This window comes from Herpailurus yagouaroundi, unplaced genomic scaffold, assembly GCF_014898765.1.
Source record: "Herpailurus yagouaroundi ecotype Mexico unplaced genomic scaffold, PumYag 440, whole genome shotgun sequence".
Taxonomy (NCBI): Eukaryota; Metazoa; Chordata; class Mammalia; order Carnivora; family Felidae; genus Herpailurus; species Herpailurus yagouaroundi.
Window position 1 is genome coordinate 484703 of NW_024412657.1, and position 20018 is coordinate 504720.

Here is a 20018-nt window from a genome sequence, read left to right on the forward strand (position 1 = left end):
CTCGTAAACGCCTGGCCGCTTATCGGAAATTTCCATTTAACTGGGGGTCCTGCGCTTCATCTGGAAACCCCACCTGGGGCTTCAGAGTGTCTGCTCCCCTGACCTTGACCTTTAAATATGAGATTTTTATCTCTGGGAAACTTAGCAAGACATCCACACAGATTCAGACGTGTTACGGTGCCCAAGTTTAGGACTTTCCAGGTGACCTTTGCAGCCCTAGGAAGTAAAGCTTCCTGTGACTTTCTGCTTAATTCAACAGGAGACCTGGTTTTTACATTGCTATTCTCGATTGTTATGCATATCAACATTTTCTCTGAACTGTGTGACCAAAACAAAAAAGAAAGGAAGTAGGTCGCAGAGCGGATATGAGTCAGCAACAGTCATTGGCCTGGAAGTTCAAATTCTTGTTTCGGGCCACTTGGCTCCTACACACGCCAGGCAGAGGAACTGCGTGTGCAAAGGCCCTGCGGTAGAAGGGACACGCGCGTTCGAAGAAAAGCAAGGAGGCCAGTGTGGCTGGAGCAGAGTTAGCCAGGGGAAGAGAGGGAACCAGGGAAGCGGCCAAGAACAACACAGGGAGGGGCCTCACCAGGCAGGCTGCAGATTAGGGCCCCTGGCTCTGAAAGCCACGGTGGCCATCGGAGGATTCTGAGTAGAGATGTGGTTCTGCCTTTCTGGCTGCTGTGTATTAGGGGCAGGAGGGAAAGCTGTGACAGGCTGTCACAGCCCTCCAAGAGATGGTGGGAATCAGGTGAGGGTTGGGTGGCAATGTTAGTGACAGTGTCAGACTTAGGGTGTGTTTGGAAGGTTGGACATGCGGTGGATTAAATCCCGAGTGTAGACGGAGGGGTCGTGTCTTCTCGCAGGGTTTTGGCCAGAGCCGCTGCAAGCAGGAAGCTGCCCTTGACGGAGGTTGGGATGAGAGTGGAACTCCAGCTTGTTTTGGATCTGTTGACCTTGTGACATCTGAGGCAAGTGCCAGGCCACTGGTTGGCTGTGAGAGTCTGGGCTCAGAGGGTAGGTTGGACCGCTTGAGGTCACCACAGGAGGCCACTGGCCACACCCCGAGCCCTGGACTGAAGCAAATGGGGTGGGGGGGGGGAGGCAGAGGAGCAACCTGGAGGTTGGAGGAGGACAGGAGAGGGCAGAGACGGAGGTCAAGGATAGATGTGGGGAGGAAAGAATGACAGATGCCTGGGGGGGGGTGGGGGCATGGCTCCCTAGCGACTGGACAGAGGTGTTCTGAGTGACGTAGGGACAAGGCGTTTACTGAAAGGGTGGCTCCTCCCAGGAGGTTTTCGGGAGGTGGTGGGGGAAGGAGAGTGGAGATCCAGGCAGGAAGGAGAGGCCCGGCAGGGAACAGGTTGGGGAGAGCCAGGGTGTGCCTCGTGGAGTGCAAGGGGAAGGAGGCAGGTGACCCCTGGGTGCGTGGGCACCAAGGGATACAAGGCTGGAAGGGGCCGCTGCACCCTGCACCTGACCAGCTCAGCCTCTCTCCGCCTCTCTCCACAGAAGGTGCTGCCTCCGCCTCCGAGGGGAGCCCCCGCATGCAGCCTATGCTTCCAGGTGCCCCTCCTGCTCTGCTGGGTGCCCCTGGCGTCCCCCTGCTGCCCTTGGGGTGGAGCCCATCTCAGCCTCACCGGTCCCTGCCCCCCTCCACCTGTGACCAGGTTGACTTGTTGGCCTCGGCCTGGGGGCGTGGCCATGAAGTCACATGGCCACCGTTGAGTGCGCAGACCAGCTCTGGTCATCCAGGGGGCAAAGACTGTCAGGGGCGGGCTATTGGGTGGGTTCTGAGCACTCAGGCCCAAGGCACCCTTCTCCACCCTTCCCGGGGGGGGGGGTTTAACTCTGAACACTGTCTCAGTCGGCTCAGGCTGCGTAATAAAACCCCACAGCACAGGCATTTATTAAACGACAGACCTTTGTTTCTCACAGCTCGGGAGGCTGGAAACTCCAGATCAGGGTCATCAGGGTCAGCTCCCAGAGGCCCGCTTCCTGGCCCACAGATCGCCGGCCGCCTTCTCGAGGTGTCCTCACATCCCTCTGTGTGTTCTCGTGGACAGAGAACTCTCTGGGGTCTGTTCTCATAAGGGCACAAGGGCAATCGTGGGAACCCACTCTCGTGACCTCATCAAACCCTAATGTGCTTCCTAGCACTGTGACATTGGGGGCAAGTTTCCATGAATGAATTCTGGGGAGACACAGTTCAGTCCACAGCAAATGCCCAAAGCCGCCTGGAAGGACCGTGCCCCTCCCCTACCCAGGTGCAAGTCGTGCTGTCACAACTGTTCCCCAGGGCTTGTGTGTCCCCATCCACGTGCTGAGGGAGCCAGAGGGGCGTCTCAGGGGCAGCCAGACGATGTGCGTGCTGGCCCCACTGAAGGGCCACTAGGGTCTCCTGGTCCCTCCTCTGCCAGCCATCCCCCTGGGGAGTGCTGGAGGAGTGCCCCCTTCCTGCTGTGGGAAGGCAGGTCGAAGCACGGTGTCCCTCCCCAGGACCAGCCCCACCCCACAGGAAGTGAGGAAGGCTGGCGCCACGGACACCGTGAGCCCACCCCGGGGTGCAGTCAGCGTGGCCGGGTGTTACTTCACCCCACACCTGCTCCGCGGCATGGGGCCCGTGGCACCGGACTTTGTTCAGCACCCTGAACACAGCACGGGTCGTTTCTCAAACCCAGAGCGCCACTGGCCCTGCAGCCCATGTCGATTCACTAGAAGGTTCTTAGGAAGAGCGCCCACTGATTGTAAAATGCAGCCAGACTCAGAAACATTAAAACAGGGTGTGGGGGAGGGGGTTGGATCTTAGGGTCTGAGAGACAAGGCAAAGAGAGCAGTTTCCAAGCTTCCATCGCTTTCCCGGCCGGCTCAAAGCCCGTGACCCCACCCTGGAGACCCCCTGGATCGGTTCCTCCACCTGCACGGAGGGGGCGCTCGGCCCTGGGCCACCGTCAGATGAACCACGATCGCAGGTGCTACGAAGGAAGGAAACTGCTGCCATTTTCAGATGCCTCCAATCGAAGGACGCGCTCTGATTTCGCGGTGATTCCAACGTGGGCAGGTCTGCATCTCGGAGCTGACGGAGCGAGGCATCTGTGTTCTTGTTTTACAGAGGGGGAGACTGAGGCTCAGAGGGCCACGGACTATGGTGAGGGGCACGTGGCACACATGCGACAGAGGGGGTCTCAAGCCTGAGTGCCCCTGACGCTCAGGGGCAGAGGCGGAGCTCCCTCCCTGCTCTGAGTGCCGCAGCCACGCCAGCTTGCGGGGCGGTGAGAGGGGCCCTGGGGGCGGGTGGCAGGGCCACTGTGCCTTTTCTGCGCCCCACACACGCTTCTGAACTCCTGCCACAGCCCAGACTCCGGAGCGGGCCCTGTCCTCCGAGGACCTGCCCCCAGTTGGTGTTTGCGTTTGGGCACGGCTGCTTAGGAAGAACGCCCATTCTCCGGAAGACCTACCAGGAGGATTGTTCCAGAGCACTGCTGCGGGCTGGGGACAGAGCCTGGTGGTGACAATCCTCTGTGTCCTCACAGTGACATGGCGGGGGGGGGGGGGGGAAGGCAGGGGCGGTGGCCAGGGAGGCACGGACGGGGATGGGGTCCCTGCCACGACCCCAGTGAGACGTGGAGAGCAGGACTTAGGAAGGGCTCTGAGCATCACTGAACACCCCGGCTGTGTCACGTTACAGCCTGGACGGACACAGCTGCCGGACAGAAAGGGCCCCAACTGGGGGGCAGCCGCAGGAGCCCTGGGAGGGCCGGGGTGCACGTGTGGGCACATGTGTTCACGCGCGATCCTGCCTCGCGCCCTAAACGCGTAGTCATGTTTTGCCAACACTGCGGTCTGCTCCCAGCCGTGTGCACGCCGTTGGGAATGTAGAGCAGCAGCTTGGCGCTTGATGCCTGGCATGGGGTGGGCGGGCAGGACAAGGGGCCACAGGCACAGGTGTGGGCCTCGCAGACATCCTTGGGGGGCCCAGATGCTGGTTGGGGAGCCAGCATGGACAGGACAGGTCTGACCCACGGAACTGGTTTTGTTTGGGTGCTCACTGGACAGCCACGTCCCCTCGCTGCCGGAGAACCTGGCCCGGAGGTGGGGACCCAGCCTGGTCACTTAACCTCCCACCCCCCACCCCGGGAGCCAGGTGCCCCCGGCACAGGAAGGCGCCATCCAAACGGGTGCTGCTGTGTTCCCCCGGAGTGCACAAGGCTGTCACTTCTCTGTACCTGCCCTCGGGGGCCCCTCGCTGTATTTTATAGGGGCGGCTGTCACGGCCGCACATGGTAAGGAATCAAAGGCTTCCTAAAGCTGGTCTGGTGATTTGGCATTTGAAATGCTGAAGGTGCATCCGTGGGCATTTCATGCAGGAGGGTACAGCTAAGAGGGGCCGTTGAAAGAGACAGACTGCAAAATTAAACGTGGGCTTTAACTAAGAAATAACCTCTTTTTTTTTTTTTTTAACAATTATTTATTTTGGGTAGAGAGAGACAGAACATGAGTGGAGGAGGGGCAGAGAGAGAGACAGAACCGGAAGCAGGCTCCAGGCTCTGAGCTGTCAGCACAGAGCGCAACGCGGGGCTCGAACCCACAGACCGCGAGACTGTGACCTGAGCCGAAGTCGGACGCTCCACCGACTGAGCCACCCGGGCGCCCCAGAAATAACCACTTTCTATGAAGGATAATGGCCCTTCTGGAGACCAAGATTTATCGGCCCCAGAGGTTAGCAGGGATTGGAGCCGAGGCGAGCGCAGTGAGGCTGTGAAGGCAGCAGTGTGGTGTGTATGTTTTGCCTGTCATTAGACGGACCTCGGAGCCCACGCCCCTCACTCGCCGTGTCAGCTGAGACGGAGGGCTTCTGACACCCTCCACGGCGCCGACCTGAAACATGGAGCTCATTTTGTAGCCTGGCCTCCCTTGGGCCCCGCTGTCGTGGGCGAGGGGCCACCGGTGCAGGCGGCCCCCAGACAGGTCCTTTGGGAGGCCCGTGGCCCCGCCAAGAGCACAGCCCCCCCCCCCACGGCAACCAGAAAGGGGGCGATGGGGTTTGAGGCAAATCTGCAGGGTTTTGAGGTGGGAGATTTATTACCATGCCAAACGTGTGTGTGTAAAATACATAATCCCTCTCGCACGGCCTCGTAAATCCAAAAGGGTCAGCAATAAATAGAAAAAAAATAAAAAATTACAGACTGATTTGTTCAGAAAACTAGAAGGAAATCAATAGGAAACCTGTAGCTCAGAACTTGTTTTGAAATCGCATACGCACAGCAAGAGCACATTGCCCCCCCCCCCCCCCGAGCCCGTCCCGGGGTTCCCTGGTGGGCGTGGGGGGACCCAGTGCGAAATCAGCATGAACTGTCTCAGCTGGTGCCTCCCTGAGCCGTGAAACCGGACGAGTGAGCCTGTGACAAAAGTCCGTCTGGCGAGCAGCTGGCCTGGATACAGGAGGCTGCCCGGAAGCGGGGGCCTGGTGGAGGGCTGCCTGGAGGCGGCCGCCGCTCCCGAGCTGGAAGGTGGAGGGCACAGGCAGAACTCTGGGCTCCGCCACGCCCCCCAGCTAACCGCAAGTGCACGGAAGGCGCCGGCTCCCCAGGGGTCCATAAGTGTCATCTCCAAAGGAGTTCCTCTGTTGAGGCCGGGGGAAGTCCGTGCCCTGGAGGGGAGGAGCCAAGCCCTAGAGGGATCGCACCCGCGAACACCTCTGCAAACTGCTCCCTGCTCCGAGGCCGCCCTGCATCCCGAGGGTCATTCGATGGTGGACAGCCACCAGGAATCGGACTCTGGCCTCTCCCGGAGTCCTGAGTCCTCAAGGAGCCCTTGGCCCACCTCCCGCCAGAGGGCAGTCCTGGGGCGTGACTGGTCACCTCCGGCCCTTGAGTTGACAGATCTGTGATGTCCACAGCGGGGTCGGCCCACGTGCATGCCCTTGGCCTTCAGAAGCCGCCAAGCTGGGGCGTGAGTCCGTGCGGACGTGACCCCCAGCCCGTCTCCACCGCCCCTTGCCCCCCTGTCCCCCCAGAGCGGCTCTCTCTCTCTCTTTGCCCCGCCTTTGCCGATGGCTCTGCCTCCCGGCATGTGGTCTCCAGTTCGTCCTTGGGGACCGCTCCCCTCCGGACCGTTCTCTGTCAATCCATGACCTCCACACCTTTCCTCGACCGGCCAGCCTCTGGACACGCCCGCACAACCTTTTACCTTTCCGCCTCTTAAAGGCTTTGGATCAGGGGCCCTTCCAGGCGCCTGACGGACGCAGCGGCCCCAACATCCGGAAGAACACAGAGCTCACCGCACTGGCCGCCATGTCCCCGCCCAGGCCCCAGCCCAGCCCCAGACGACTACTTGGAGGCCAGCCGCAGGCAGGCTGTTCTGAATGGTGGCTCTGCCCTCGGTGGCCCAGGCTTCCCGGAGCATCCCACACACCATGCACACGCATGCGCAATGGCACCCCATGTCACCGTGGGCCCCGTCTTCCCGAGGCCCTGCAGCGGCCGCCGGGCCAGCCTGCGGGACACGGCGGCTCTTCCGTCAGGGGGCCGCCGGCTGGGCCGGCTCCAAGAGCACAGCCAGTGTGTCGCACAGGATCCTCCTGCTAAGCTGGCTGGAGACCAAATCCACCACCTTGGCTCCCTCCGTGCCCGGCGGGTCAGCGCAGGGGCCCGCGCCCAGAGCAGGAGCTGGGTCGCCCTGCCCAGGGCTGCCAGCGGCTGACAGCATTGGTGGACCCTCCCCGGCCATAAAGGCCACTCTGGACAGGGTCGGGGGCCGCACCGGCAGCCTTGGGAGCCCTCCAGGGGCGTCTCCTGCCCTGCCCCCAGAGGGGCACCCTGGCCAGCCGGCTGGGTCAGACCACTGGCTGCCCACAGCCCGATCCCTGGAAACCGAACGTGACTCACCCAATTTGTCCCCAAGGCTTCCGCCCTGTCTGCCTGCCCCCAGGCAGAGCCCCGACTCCTGGGGCCCTGGGGACGGAGCCTCGGGTGTGTCCTCCTCAGACAAGGAGGGTAAATCCCCAGTTTTGATGGAGGCATCCTCCCCCGGGGGGCCCGGCAAGCTCCCAGGAGACATGACATCCGCAGGTGGGGAAGGGAAGTCTCCTGAGTCGGGGCTGGTCGTGTTGGCCAAATCCTCTGCTGGGAAGGCGGGAGGCAGAGGAGGGAGGCGGGCATCCCTGTGAGCGGAGGACAGGTCGGCACTGCCATAGGATAGCACCTCGTCAACGGGGGACAGGACCTCAGGCAAGGCCCTGCTGGACGGCGTGGGGCAGGCTTCCTCGGGGGCAGGGGAGTCTCCACTGCCCCTACATCTGGGTGCCCAGCCCTGGGGTGTCAGGGCCACCAGACCGCCAGGGTCCCCAGGAGGAGCCCGCGGGGTCACGGGGACCTCAGGCTCCGACCAGGACTGTCGTGGCGTCCTGTCGCTGGGCAGACTCAGGGCAGCGTCCCAGGGCCCCTCTGGGCAGGCAGCCGAGGCCTGCAGAGGCCTGGTCTCTCCTCTGCCAGAATCCACCCCTTCGGATGCCAAGGACCCCGAGGGAGAGGAAAGGGACAGGTCCAAGTCACTGGAGAACGAGGGCGTGGACGGGAGGGCACGCGGGCAGCCTCGGGGGACGTCTGTTGGGCCCTCTTCCGTGGTGAGTTCACGGATGAGGCTCCCAGTGCTTCCAGACGCTTCCTGCCCCTCCCCAGGGCCCAAGGAAGCAAGTGCAGAGCCGGGCGCCCCGCCATTTTCCAGGTGGGACGCGCCTCCTGTAGACAAGGAGGGCCCCGAGCCAGGCTCCAGAAGGTTCTCCTCGTCCCAGACCTCGCTGGACGCCTCTGACAGCTCTGACCCTGACCTCGGAGAGGGGGCGTCCGGGGGAGGCAGCGGCCAGCCCTCCCGCAGGACGCCCCCCGGCTCCGTGGAGAGGCCGCCCAGGGGCCCGGCCCCACCGCCCTCTGGCCTCTCCCGGGCCACCTGCCCCCCGCCCCGGTGGAGCCCCCAGGAGTCTTGAGGAGAGAGCTCCCCAGAACAGCCGGGGTCCGTGTCTGGGACGTCCCCACCCCCCCAGTCTGACACGGAGACGGGGCTCTCGCAGAGCTGAACCAGGACGGCGGCTGCTCTCTGGAACTCCTGGAGAGAGCGGCAGGACACCCCACTCGGGGAGGAGGAGGCAGGGGACCCCGCCCAAGACCCCGAGCAGCTCCGGGGAGCAGCCTCGGACTCCGGGCCCGGGTCCGAGGGGGCCCTGAGCGGCGGCAGGGGGCTGCCCTCGGGCCGGCTGGGTGGTACCGGAGCTGCGGAGAGGGGGGAGTTGGGGGTGAGGCCCCCAGCCCTCGCCCCCTGCCACCCCTGCGGCCCACACCCCACAGCCCCTAAGCCAGCGGATCGGGACCAGAAGGGCCCGGTGGAGGCGGAAGAAAGGGCCACAGCCCCAGCGTGGTCCGCGGGGCGGCCCCCCCCCCCCCCCCCCCGGCTCCACACCTGTTAGCTCGGCCACCCACCCGCCGGCACAAGTAAGGGCGCCACGTCTGGGGGGACATCTCCGTGCCTTGGGGGCCCCGCCTCAGAACTGCAGCCGTCCTGTGTTTATTGGGGCACGACGGCTCCAGACAGGGGCCCTCCCTACAGTCCTCCGCTTGGACGTATGGCGAGTGGGCGGGGCTCCCCCGCAGGGCTTTGGGGGAAGGGTGGTTCCGGCCGAGGAGGAGCTGGTGGCGGAGGACCCGCGGGTGGGGGTTCCGTGGTCCTGGTGCACGGCGGGGCCTCACCTGGAGCAGCGGTCAGCTGGGCGGCTTCCGGTGGAGAGAAGGGGCCGCAGCTCTCAGTCCTGCAAACACATTTGTGCGGATGTCCCAGGGGGCGCCCAGGAGAGGGCCCCATCTCCCGGCCTCATCCCCACGGCTCAGGGCCTCCACGGGGCCTTCAACTCCCCCGTAAGCTTGACACCCGTGCCCGCCAGGTATCTGCCCCGACAGGAGGTGACGGTCAGAGTGCAGGGCTCCCCGGGTGGGGGCAGGGGGCCCCGTGTTTAGGAGGTTCTGGCCTCAGTCCCCACTGGGTCAGGTCTCTGGGGGGCGTTGCTTTCTGAGAGGCTCAGAGGCACGCGTTCCCTGGAAGGGCCCCTCCCGCTGCCCCCAGCACGGGATCGTGGGCCAACTCCCCAGGTGACATCTTTGCTTCCACAGAGGGGGTCAGACTCAGGAGGGCATGGGGTGGGTTGAGGGGGCACAGAGGACCCGGTTCAGGACGAGGGGCACCCGGACAGAGTGAGCTGTCCTCTTCCAACGAGAGGACGGGCGTCTCCATGCCCCAGGACCCCACCCCCTGCCTGCGGGTCCCCTGGGCTCAGGCAACCCTCCAGGCCGCATACCTCTGTTCCCCCGGCCACCAGCCTTCCATTCTGTGGGGCTCCTCCACGGGGCTGCCGGCAAAATCCAGCCCCAGCTCTGACCCTGCTAGGCTGATGCGGCCTTCAACCACCTGTGGGAGAAAGACCACAGCCAGGGTGTGGCCACTGCCACAAGGCCATCGGTCCGTGCCCCTTAGCCGTGGGTAAAGCCCTGTGCTCCCATGGAGTTACCACCGTAAGGAACAAAGACCATCCCCTTAAAGATCGCCGAGGAGACCCCCACTTACCAGATACCCCTCCTCCCAGCAGGCACCAAAGGCCCCTCAACAGAGGAATCCAGATGAGAAGGGCCAAAGAGGCCCCATCCCCTCAACACCATCATCTGGTGGACAGGGCGGCCCCCACCCAAAGCCACACGGTAGAGCCCGACCAAGCCACGGCCAGGCCCCCACTCTGCCTGCAGCCAGGGCAGGACCTAGCCTCAACTCACGCTGGCTTCCAGGGGGCCGCAGGGACCCCCTCCGCCCGGGGAGTTGGGGCCCTGGAGCTTCTGTGCACGGCTGTCTGTCAGAGGCCGGGTCTTCTCCTCTGCTGACGTGGGGCTGGGGTTGCTCTGGGGGTCTCCTGTGAGGCAAGGGGACTGTCAGCATTGATGGGCACAGAACGGAGGACGCGGGGGCACAGCATCCAGGAATTATGAAGTCCTGTGAGAAAAATCAGCCCTGGGAAGGGTGCACACCCCCTGAGCTGGCCCCTCTTCACACGGAGGAGGAGGCGGAGGGAAGGGAGGACAGCCTCCGCGCCCGCCCAGACCCCGCTGCCCAGAAACATCGGTCAAGGTACACACAGGTGGCCCTCCTGCAAACGGACCCGCCGTGCGCCCAGACATGGAGAGGGAGGCCACACGGCGCGTGTGAGGCGTGCAGGACGCAGGTCTGTCTGACCTCAAGCCCGATGCTGCCCCCAGTTGCCAGGGCCAGAGTGACCGTCTGTCCTCGGCTGCCACCGCGGCCACCGCGGTGCCCGGTTACCTTGGCCCACGGGGCTGTGGCTCTCCTCCAGCCGGCGCCCCGTGTCGGGCCAGCTGCTGGCCACAGGAGTGTCCTCTCCCCACGCGGGCCTTGGAGGCGGCCGGTGACTCTCCGCAGCTGAGGTTGCCTGGGGGGGCGTCCCATCCGCCTGCTTGCTGAGAAGGCTGTAAGGCAGGGCGGGGCTGGGACTGCCTACCCGGGCTATGCCCTCCCGGGGGACAAGCCCCGACCACAACATTCCACAAATGGGGCAACACGTGTCACATCCGGGGGATGGCTGTGGTCGGTGGCCGAGCAGTCACCACACGGGTGCAGGAAAACAGGTCCTGGGCCCTCCCCTCCCAGGCAGCTTCCCAAGCAGACGGGTCCCTGCTGGGGGCTCGCGAGGTGCACGCACAGCACCAGAGCGTGATGGGCCGGAGGCGTCCGCCTGTCCCTGTTCCCCAGCACAGGGCGCTCCGGCAAGAGTTCTCCGTGGGGACAAACCACCGGGCCCACCTGAGCTCCGGGAGGCCACATGCCCAGACCCACTGCCATGCTCTGAGCACACTGACGGGCATCAGGAACCCCCCCCCCCCGTCACAGCCTCAAGGAGGCAGCAGGGGGCAAGGTTGCCAGGTCTCCTGACCCCTGGACAATGCAGGCGGAGGGGCCAGCTGGGACACCGGCCACTCTTTAGGGTGTGGCTTGACTTGTTTCTGTTCCCTTCAGATACTACAACTCCCCCAGGGGGCCCTGGGCATCTGGGTTGTGAACGGGGAGTGGGGTCAAAGGGCTTTCCTCGGTGCCTGGAATCTGGGGCCTTTGCAGATGGAGACGAGGCAGGGGCTGGAGCTCTGGCCTCTCTGGGGCAAGGCCTGGGAGGCACCTGTCCCCATGAGTGTGTCCTAGATGCAGGCCCCTGCCTGGCCCCAGGAGCAAGGACCCTGAGGACACAGCAAGGGGTGTGCGCCCGAGCCCATCACCCGCCCCCCAGAGCTGCCTCAGGAATCAAACTGGAATGGCAGCCCCTGGAGCCCTTTCAAAGTCTTGTCACCCCTCTCCCCCCCCCCCCCCCCCCCAGGTCTCAGGCCAGGAGCCCTGTGGGCTGAGTGCAGGGGGGTGGCTCCACAGGCAGAGCTCAAGGATGCACCTGGGCCCTGACCCACTCGCAGCGCTGCTAGCTCCCCTGGACCGAGGGGGGGACACCTAGTTCTCTGTGTAGCACGGCCCCAGCAAAAACTCAGAGTCTCTCTCACGGTGACGGAGGCGGCGGTTAGAAGCCATCTGAAATTTTCCCAATGTGGACACAGCCTTTCTGGTCCCCAACTTTCCAGCGATGACAACGCATCGCTGCCATGATGAGGACAGCAAAGGAGGCCTCGTCCTGCAGGAGGACGGACGGCGGCCTGCACCCCCCCTTCCCGGCGCGCCCCCCCCCCAGCCCCCGCCGGTGCTAAGCCTGTGCTAACGGCCCCACCCACCCAGCTTCAGGAACCAGCTCCTGGGCACCGAGAGGGTACAGTCGGCCTGGAGTGTCCTCAGAGATCCGGCAGTCGATGGTAACTTGAAGGCCGCGTGGGCCCGTGCTGAGATGTGAGAAGCACGCTCTCAGGGCAGCCAAGTGGGGCTCGTGGCCCCGGCAGCGGCCACCACAGCTGGCAGAAGGGCCCCAGGCCAGCCTCGGAGGGGCTCCTGGCCGCCGCGTGGCCACCCGGGTGCCGCCCGCTGCCCTGGAGCAAGGCCGGCCTACTCGCTTCGTCTCGGGGATGGTGGCAGCCCTGTCCCCACTTAACAGATGACGAACTGGGCTCAGAGAGGGGAGGACACCCCAGCCAGCAGCACGGGAAAGCTTTTTAATGGTAAGCACCGGGGGCCGCCCGGGGACAACTCACTGTTGGACTCGTGGGGTCTCAGGGCTTGTCCGGGGGCAGTGGCTGGCGGGGCTGGCGGGCCCGGGCGGTGACAAGGGGCGCGAGGAGCCCTGTGCAGGGCCCTTCAGCTGCCCACTTGTCTCAGACCCCTCCGTCTGAGTGGTCTTGACCTCAAGGCCGGAACTCTAAGAGAAACAGCACGAGGGAGCTGGCACGGACACGTGTGGGTCACCGCCCCTCAGGGGAAGCGGGTGGCAGGCTTCACGTACAGCACGGCGGCCAGTGTGCCCCCGCAGGTCGGCCTTCACCAGCTGAAGCAGGTGGTCCTAGCCTCGCAGGGGCCCTGCATGCCATGCTAACGGCCCCGAGGCAGGGCAGCGGCCCCGAGGCAGGGCAGACACAGGCCCAGAGCTGGAGAGTCCTTGCCGCAGGCTGCCCGGGTCACCGAGCTCACACCCAAGGCCATGCTCTGGCAGCAGGCAGCCCTGGGTCACCTCCCCTGCGGGCCGGCCTGGGGCAGGGAGGACACCGCTCAACTGCCCCCCCTGCAGGGTGACTGTTAACCCAGAGAACCCAGTTCATCCCATCCTCATCCAACCAGGCAAGGCCACAGCATCCGCAGCTCAACAGAGCTTCGGCTGGGGACAGCTGCCCTGCTCTGTGTCCCCACAGCCCCCTCCGTGCCACAGGTGGTGGGAGGGGGAGCTGGAGCAAGGACACCCCTGCTGCTCAGGGTCCCCCAAGGGGCTGCTCCCCCTAGGAGCCCAGGCCACCTCTGCTTCTGGCCTCAGCCCCCACCAGCCCTGCCCCCCAGTGAGTACAGCCCTGGCCCCATCCCAGCTCTAGCCTGACCTCCCTCCTTCCCACTGGGCTTCCCACCCACACCTCTGGGCCTGGAGCACCTTCCACTGTGGGGGCTCCTCCTCCAGAGCCCAGCCGGGCCACTGTGTCCAGGAAACCGCCTTGGGTGCCCCTCCTGCCTTCCCTTTGCACTCCTCCTCGGTCCCTCCCCTCCCTGGGTCACAAGCGTATTTACGAGGGACAGTCCCACAGAACAGCCAGGTGCCAAGCGTTTCCTGGCCTCCAGCCCAGTGAGAGCGCCCACCTGAGGCAGCCTGGTCCGGGCCTGAAGCTCCCGCCGCAGGTGCACCATGGATCTCTGCAGGGAGACGATGTCCTTTTCGTGCTGCAGGAGAAGTTTCCTCTCTTGGTGTGAAAACAGGTGAATGTCCCGCAGGTATCGGATTTCTGTCTGAACCGGCCAGGGAAGACGTCAGCAAACCCCCAAGCCCGCACCCAGGCACACGTTGAGGAGAAGTGCACGCGTGATCAAAGGGATAAAGGGTGTCAGGGGGTGGGGGCAGCCCAGCTCCGACGGGGCCTTCCCTGAGCCCCTCCACACCCCCCGCCCTTCTCGTCTTGCTCGGCTTGCTGGCCCCCCCGGGAGGCTTGGCAGGAAGCAGGAGGGAAGGCAGGGTGTCGTACCCTGGGTCGGCCAACCGAGACTGGCACAGGCCGGCTGCCCTTCCGCCCTCCCCCACTCGGCCCTCCCTGTCTCCAGGTTCCGGGCACTGCGCCCACCCAAAGGGAACTTGTCCCTTCGTTCAACCGTCCCCATCTGTCCTCTGGTCCCTGCTTTGTCTCTGATGGCACATCCCTCAGCAGAGCCACCTTGCCTGGAGCACCTGCTGGGGTCTTTGCACGCCCACTTTGGGGGGTGGAGGCCTTCCTAAGTCAAAGAGGAAACTAAGGCTCGGCAGAGCTGTCCTGCTCAAGCCCCGGTGGCCAGGGGCCCAGACCCCAGCCTCCTCCACAGTGGCTCTGCCTGCAACACAGAACCTAGCTGCCATTTGATAACTGGACCTCCTTCTAAGTCCTCTTCACAGCTCACTGGTCAGGGTGTGCCCAACAGATGGTGTCACCCACACTTTTCTCTCTGGGTCTCCTCCTGTTGCCCCCACTAACTGCCATGTCCCACATCTGCCACCCCCCCCCTCCCCGGCCCATACAGGCCACCTTGGGCGGAAGTTTTCTGCCAACCCAAAGTCCAGCATCACCCCTCGTTCCCCTCCGAGGGTCCCTGAGAGAGACAAGCCCCCTACACTGAGCCCCGGTTTCTTCATCTGCATAAAGGGAGGCGGTTAACACTAGTCCCCACCACACAGCACGCTGGGACACTGATGAGATCACCAGCACAGCGGCCCCGGTGCCCATTTTCCGGTGAAGGAAACTGGGCTTGAGCCCTCTCTGCAGTGGTGCACGCTCACCCTGGTCAGTGCTGGCTGCACTAAAGCCCCGCCGGCCCCTCGACAGACACTGCTGGCATTCTCCATGTTCTCCGCAGGACACAGGACTACAGGGCCACACCCCATCCAGGCCACGCCGCCCCCACCCCGGCCACTGGGCGCTCCCCGTGCACCACAGGGTCCTGAGCGGCCCTGGAGGGTGGCGAGGGCTGGGGACTGATCAAGGTGTGGTGCAGAAGGCCCACACTCCCAGCCAGGAGGATGGCAGGACCAACTCGGTGCTGGTCACCTGCCCGCCGGACGGGGCTGGGTCACTCTCACCTGCTCCTGCTCAAGCTTGCTGAGCCCCTGCTCTTGCCTCGTTGCCAAGGCCGCCAGCATCGTGTCCTTCCCCTCGCCGCCCAGACACCTGAGGGGGGAGGCAGGACTGACTGTCCACCTCAGGTTCGGGAAGAGGATGTGAAAACTGGCCGGCCAGGTGGACCTGGGACGCCCCCCTCCCAGTGCCATGCACCAGGGGGCAGGCTGGGGGAACCCGGGGCCGGGGGCTCCGTCCAGACTGTCACTCTCCCCACCTGCTCTTCGTGACCACTTTCGGGCCTGACACGTGAAGGAAGGGCAGCGCCTCCCACCCTGGAGCTCTAGCCCACCCAAAGGGTCCCCTGGGGCGGGGCTCGGGGCCCACCATGGGATAGAACCCCCACAGCCTGCCGGGCTCCTAAACTGCCCAAGGAGGGAGAGTGAGAGGTGGCCGGGTGGGGGGGAAGCTTATTTGGAATACACTCACTGGAAGCCAGTGAGGGAATATCAAGAAGCTTAAACCGTGCTTCCCCCCGACACCGAAGGCCCGCTTCTAGACGGTTCCCTTAAGGGGCGTGTCTCCTCCGCAGGAGGCAGCTGGAGGCCCCCCCCCCCCTCCCGCCACGGGCCTAAAGGAGCTGTGTGGTCAGTCGGGGGGGAGGGTGCCCTGCACGGTGCAGCGGCTACGCGGGGGCTCTGAAAGCTTTCCTGACTTGTGAGTGGAAACCCAGGTCACAAGACAGCAGCGGAGTGTTCTCGGAATGCGGTTAAACGGCCCTGTGTATCTCCCGCAACGACAGCTGGCAGGACAGACTGGAAAATACGCAGGGGCTGTCTGGGAGAGGTGGGACTGCGGGTGCTTTAAATGTTTACGTTATTTGTTTCTGGAACTTCACTGCCTTATCTAACTTCCCGCAAACACCCATTACTATCTGCATCGGTTCGGTTTGTTCCCCGTAACGCTGTCAGGACCGGGGCAGGAGCCGAGACCGGTGGGAGGCGGAGTCCGGTCGGGGGCGGGGCCCGAGTGGCAGGCGGGGCGGCTCGGGGGCGGGGTCGGAACGGGGGCGGGGCCGCGCACGCGCTCACTCTCGCTGATGCTCCAGCCAGGCCAGCTCGGCGCGCATCTTCTCCTCCAGCGCCTTCTCGCGCAGGCGCAGCATCGCAGCCTGGTGCTGCGCGCGCAGCTCCGCCTCCCGCAGGCTCACGTCAAGCATCTGCAGCGTGAAGCAGCCGAGGGCTCCGGGGTTCGCGCTCCAGGGCCCCGCCGGGCTCCGCTGGGGCGGGGCAGACCGACCGGGCCGCTCCGGGACCAGCTTCGCCGGATGGGAGCGGTGCCCAGCCTAGGGGAGGAGGCCGGCGCCTCCAGGAAGCCCTCCCAGACTGTCTGCTCCACTCATCCCGAGTTGTGTGCCTCCTTTCCTGGGGCGGGGTACCCCCCTCCCGACTGCGGGCTCCCGAGGGCGGGGAGGGGTCCTCATCATTTTGGTCTTCTGCCTTGATTCAGTCTGGGCACGTATTTGTGCCCAAGAGGGCTGAGGAAAGACTGGGCCACCTGCCCTGAAATGTGCAACCTGAAAGGTGGGGGCCAGCCTTGCCTGAAGCACTTTGCCGAAATGCCTGCTCTCACCTACCACCCCAGGCATGAGGAAGGGGCTTGGGCAGATGTCAGTTGGAAGGGTGGGCGATGCCCATGGCAGGGAGTGCCTCCCTCCACCCCCATCCCAGCCCAGGATCTGTAGCAGAGATCCTCTGAGTGCAGGCTCTAGGAGAGGTGGGCCTCAGCACCCGACGGCTCCAGGCAGCTGAGGGAGGATTTGGGTCTAAGAGCTAATGCCGGTACCTCCCCTGAACCTGCCTCCCCAGAGTACCTCTCCCTGTACCTGGTGGGTGGGGTTGTCCTGAGAGTAGAGCCTGGCCAGGGGCAGCTGGGAGGGGGCTTGGTCTGGCCTCTCTTCCTGCCTGGGCTCTGAGGACAGAAAGCTGTCTGTGGTTGGGCCCTGTAGGGGTTCTGGACAGCCTGCTGGGTCAGGTAAGGGTTCCAGTGGCCTTTTCTACAGGAGGGCCTCTCAAAGGTAGGACATCTGGGGTAGTGTAATCCCCCCCCCCCATACACACAGCTTCACATCAGATCTTCACAAGGCTGCACCAGGAGGATTTAACCGCCTCTTTAGTGCCGGTGTGAAGTTGTGTGTGAACCCACTGATCATACAAAGCACTGATCAGAAACCGGACCCAAGGGAGAGGCGCCTCAGGAACGACTTGGTCCCGCGGCTTCACTTCCGAGACCGAGGCCCAGAGCCAGAGCGTGACCCCTTGAGGTCTGGCATCCAGCAGGTGGGGAGGCAGCAGATTCCGGGCTTAAGCAGCTCTTTTGGCATTGGCTGCTACTAGCTGTCCCTTCTGTGTTGGGTGGATGGAAAAGGACTCTATAGTTTTAGAAAGTTAATTTGAGGACTTGTGCTTCCCGCCGAGAGAGTAAAAGGGATCGGATCGTGGATTTACTGTCCCGCTAAAAATGACTTTAAAAAGCAACAGAACAGGGGCGCCCGGGTGGCTCAGTCGGTGAAACGTCGGACTTCGGCTCAGGTCATGACCTCACGGTTTGTGAGTTCGAGCCCAACGTCAGGCTCTGTGCTGACAGCTCAGAGCCTGGAGCCTGCTTTGGACTCTGTGTCTCCTTCCCTCTCTGCTCCTCCCCCACTCCTGCTCTGTCTGTCTCTCTCTCAAAAATAAACAGTAAAAAGAGCAACAAAACAAAAAAATTACTTATGTCTATGCATGTACACATATATGAACATTCACAATACGTATATGAAAAAACAATTCTCCAGACCCTGGACGTCAGGCCATATAGCACGGTGATCCCTGAGAGACAGAAAACAAATTAGGTGAGACCCCTGATTGTCACAGCTGACTGCCTTGAGAGTGTTTCTAGGCTCCACCGCAAGAAGGGGAAACTGAGGCAGAGCCTGTCAGACCCCCAGAGGAGACAAGATAGAGCTGGGAGTCTGGAGAGACCGAGGCATGTAAAGCTCGCGGAAAAAGGACCAGGGAGAAGAGAGCTGTGCCGAGAGAACCTGGAGATTTGGAGTGCCCCCCACTTCAGCCTTCAGTGGGAACTGGCTGGTGAAAGCATGTGAGGAAGCTCCCCACGCTGGGGAGAGAAGCATCGGGAAGGATCAGAGCCTGGGGGCCATGCCTGTCTCTGCCAGCCGGGCTGGAAAACCTCACGCTCCACGGGTCTCAGGGCAGAGCGCACAGAAGGTCCTGCCTCCGTCCCAGGGGGACACCTGCTTCAAACCCACCTAACAAATTAGGAAAGCAACACCCGGGAGGCTCCAGCTGCATCCAAGTAACTGCGTTCCAGAACAAAGCTCACAACTGTGTGCGGAGCGCCCCCCCGCCCCCCGGCAAGGTAAAAGTCAAAATGTTCAGCAGGCACGGGAAGAAGAGCCATGACCTATCACGAGAACAGTCAGTAGAAACTGACTCAGGCGGTAGAATTAGCCAGAGAAGGCCTTTAAAAGCTGTTCTACCTGGGGGTGTCTGGGTGGCTCAGTCAGTTAAGCATCCGACTTCGGCTCGGGTCATGATCTCACAGTCTGTGAGTTCGAGCCCCGCGTCGGGCTCTGTGCCGACAGCTCGGAGCCTGGAGCCTGTTTCGGATTCTGTGTCTCCCTCTCTCTCTGCCCCTCCCCTGCTCGTGCTTTGTCTCTTTCTATCAAAAACAAATAAACATTAAAAAAAATTCTTAAAGTTTTTGTGACTGTGTTCTATATATTTAAAAAGTTGAGTAGAATCAGGGATGATATAAAAAAGTGTCCAAGTGGAAGTTTTAGAAATGAAAGCCCAAATACCTGAGAAGGAAAAGGCACCGGATGGGATTAATGACAGATCGGTGGCCACAGAAGAAAAGAGTAATGAACTCGAAGGCATGGCAGTTGGAGCTCTCCACAAGGAAACACAGAAGAAAAAGAGAATCAAACAGAACAGAGCCTCGCGAGCACGGGGCTTCAGGTGTCCTGACGTCCCTGCCAGTGGAGGCTTGTTGGCCAGGAGACAGACGACACCGTGGCTGAACATTCCCAAGCACGAGGCAAACGATAAACTCTCGGGTGCCCGGATCGCAACGCACCCCAAGCACGAGAGCCTTTTAAAGAGAAACCGAACGCAACCTTATCACATCACAAGGCAGTAACAAGGAGAAAGCCAGAAAGGCGGCCCGAGGAAAGGGACAGCGTGCGGGGGTGAAGAGCGACGCTGACCGCAGGCTTGCGGTGCGAAACAACGCGGCCAGAAGACGGGGCGCCACTGCTAGCCGGAGGGAGACACGGTCCGCCTGGGCTACACTCCGCAAAGGGTATTTCAGAAACACCGACGCGATGAGTTTGTCCTTAGACGTACAAAAGCTAAAAGATGTCGCCACCGCCCCCCCTCCCCCCGTCCGGAAGCGTTGAGGGAGGTCCTCCGGGCAGAAGGACGGCGCGACGCCGGGGCGGGAATCGTGTCTACACAAAGCAAGAGCGAGCACCGGGAACGGGTGTGCACGGACTGGTTAAAAGCTGACCGAGCGTCGACAGCACGGTCATAAGGAACTACGGTGGAGTTCAGGAAAGATCTGGGTGAGGTGCACAGGGCACCGGGACGGTCTGCTGTCACTGAGGGCTGGGCCGTACGTACGAGCCCTCGCCCGCCGCCGTCCGGGGCCCTCTGCCCACGGCTGCCGGCCGGACACTTGCCGCGTGTGTGCTTTGCAAGACCCTTACCTGCAGGAGCCGACTTGCCCTCCTGACTCTGCTGTCCTTCCCGGGGGTCCTGGGAGGGCGCGGCCACGGCTCTGCCCTGGGCTGGGTGCGATCTGGGGAGGGGTGGGGGGAGAGATGCGCTGGAGACACAGCCTGTCCCAGACGCCCTGCCCGCCCTCTTCTATGCTGGGAGGTGGCGGCGGCCAGCCGCCCCCCCTCGGGCCCCACCTGGGTCTGGCTGTCACGGTGCTCAGACAAGTCACTGGCTCCAGACTTCCGCACACCTGTGGCTGCTTCCCCTCCGAAGCCGGTTTCGGCCTGGCCTCGGTGGAGTGTTTCCCCATCAGCTGCTGTGAGAACGGGAAAGTGGGGTGTGCGGTGGGGGCCCCAACCTCAGAGGCCTCCACGCGAGGCCGACAGTCCCTCCCTGCCCCCCAGACAGGGCTGGACGTGGCGGGGTGGGGGAGGGCGGCAGGTGCCCGGCAGACACAGAGCAAGGCCGGGGCTGGAGCACCCCA

General features: G+C 63.3%; 1 protein-coding gene and 1 long non-coding RNA gene across 7 annotated transcripts in view; one reads left to right on the plus strand and one right to left on the minus strand.

Annotated features, from left to right (window-relative positions):
* Positions 1-1406: 1406 nt before the first annotated feature.
* On the plus strand, positions 1407-2522 carry LOC121022849 (uncharacterized). The gene is made up of 2 exons (XR_005787129.1): positions 1407-1566; positions 1939-2522. It is a non-coding gene; the product is annotated as an uncharacterized LOC121022849 (long non-coding RNA).
* Positions 2523-5056: 2534 nt separating this feature from the next.
* CCDC187 (coiled-coil domain containing 187) overlaps positions 5057-20018 on the minus strand; it is a 36149-nt gene continuing 21187 nt past the window's right edge. For 4 of the 6 annotated variants that reach the window (XM_040464342.1, XM_040464340.1, XM_040464339.1 and 1 more), the window contains 12 exons: positions 19729-19850; positions 19522-19613; positions 16636-16721; positions 15842-16029; positions 14774-14861; positions 13312-13458; positions 12228-12391; positions 10354-10517; positions 9813-9946; positions 9344-9453; positions 8742-8800; positions 5057-8267 (listed from right to left, as the gene is read on the minus strand). In XM_040464342.1, coding sequence (XP_040320276.1) covers positions 6520-8267; positions 8742-8800; positions 9344-9453; positions 9813-9946; positions 10354-10517; positions 12228-12391; positions 13312-13458; positions 14774-14861; positions 15842-16029; positions 16636-16721; positions 19522-19613; positions 19729-19850 — 3102 coding nt within the window. In that variant the 3' untranslated portion in view covers positions 5057-6519. The remainder of the gene's footprint in view (positions 8268-8741; positions 8801-9343; positions 9454-9812; positions 9947-10353; positions 10518-12227; positions 12392-13311; positions 13459-14773; positions 14862-15841; positions 16030-16635; positions 16722-19521; positions 19614-19728; positions 19851-20018) is intronic. The other 2 variants (XM_040464337.1, XM_040464338.1) reach the window with 2 other exon arrangements.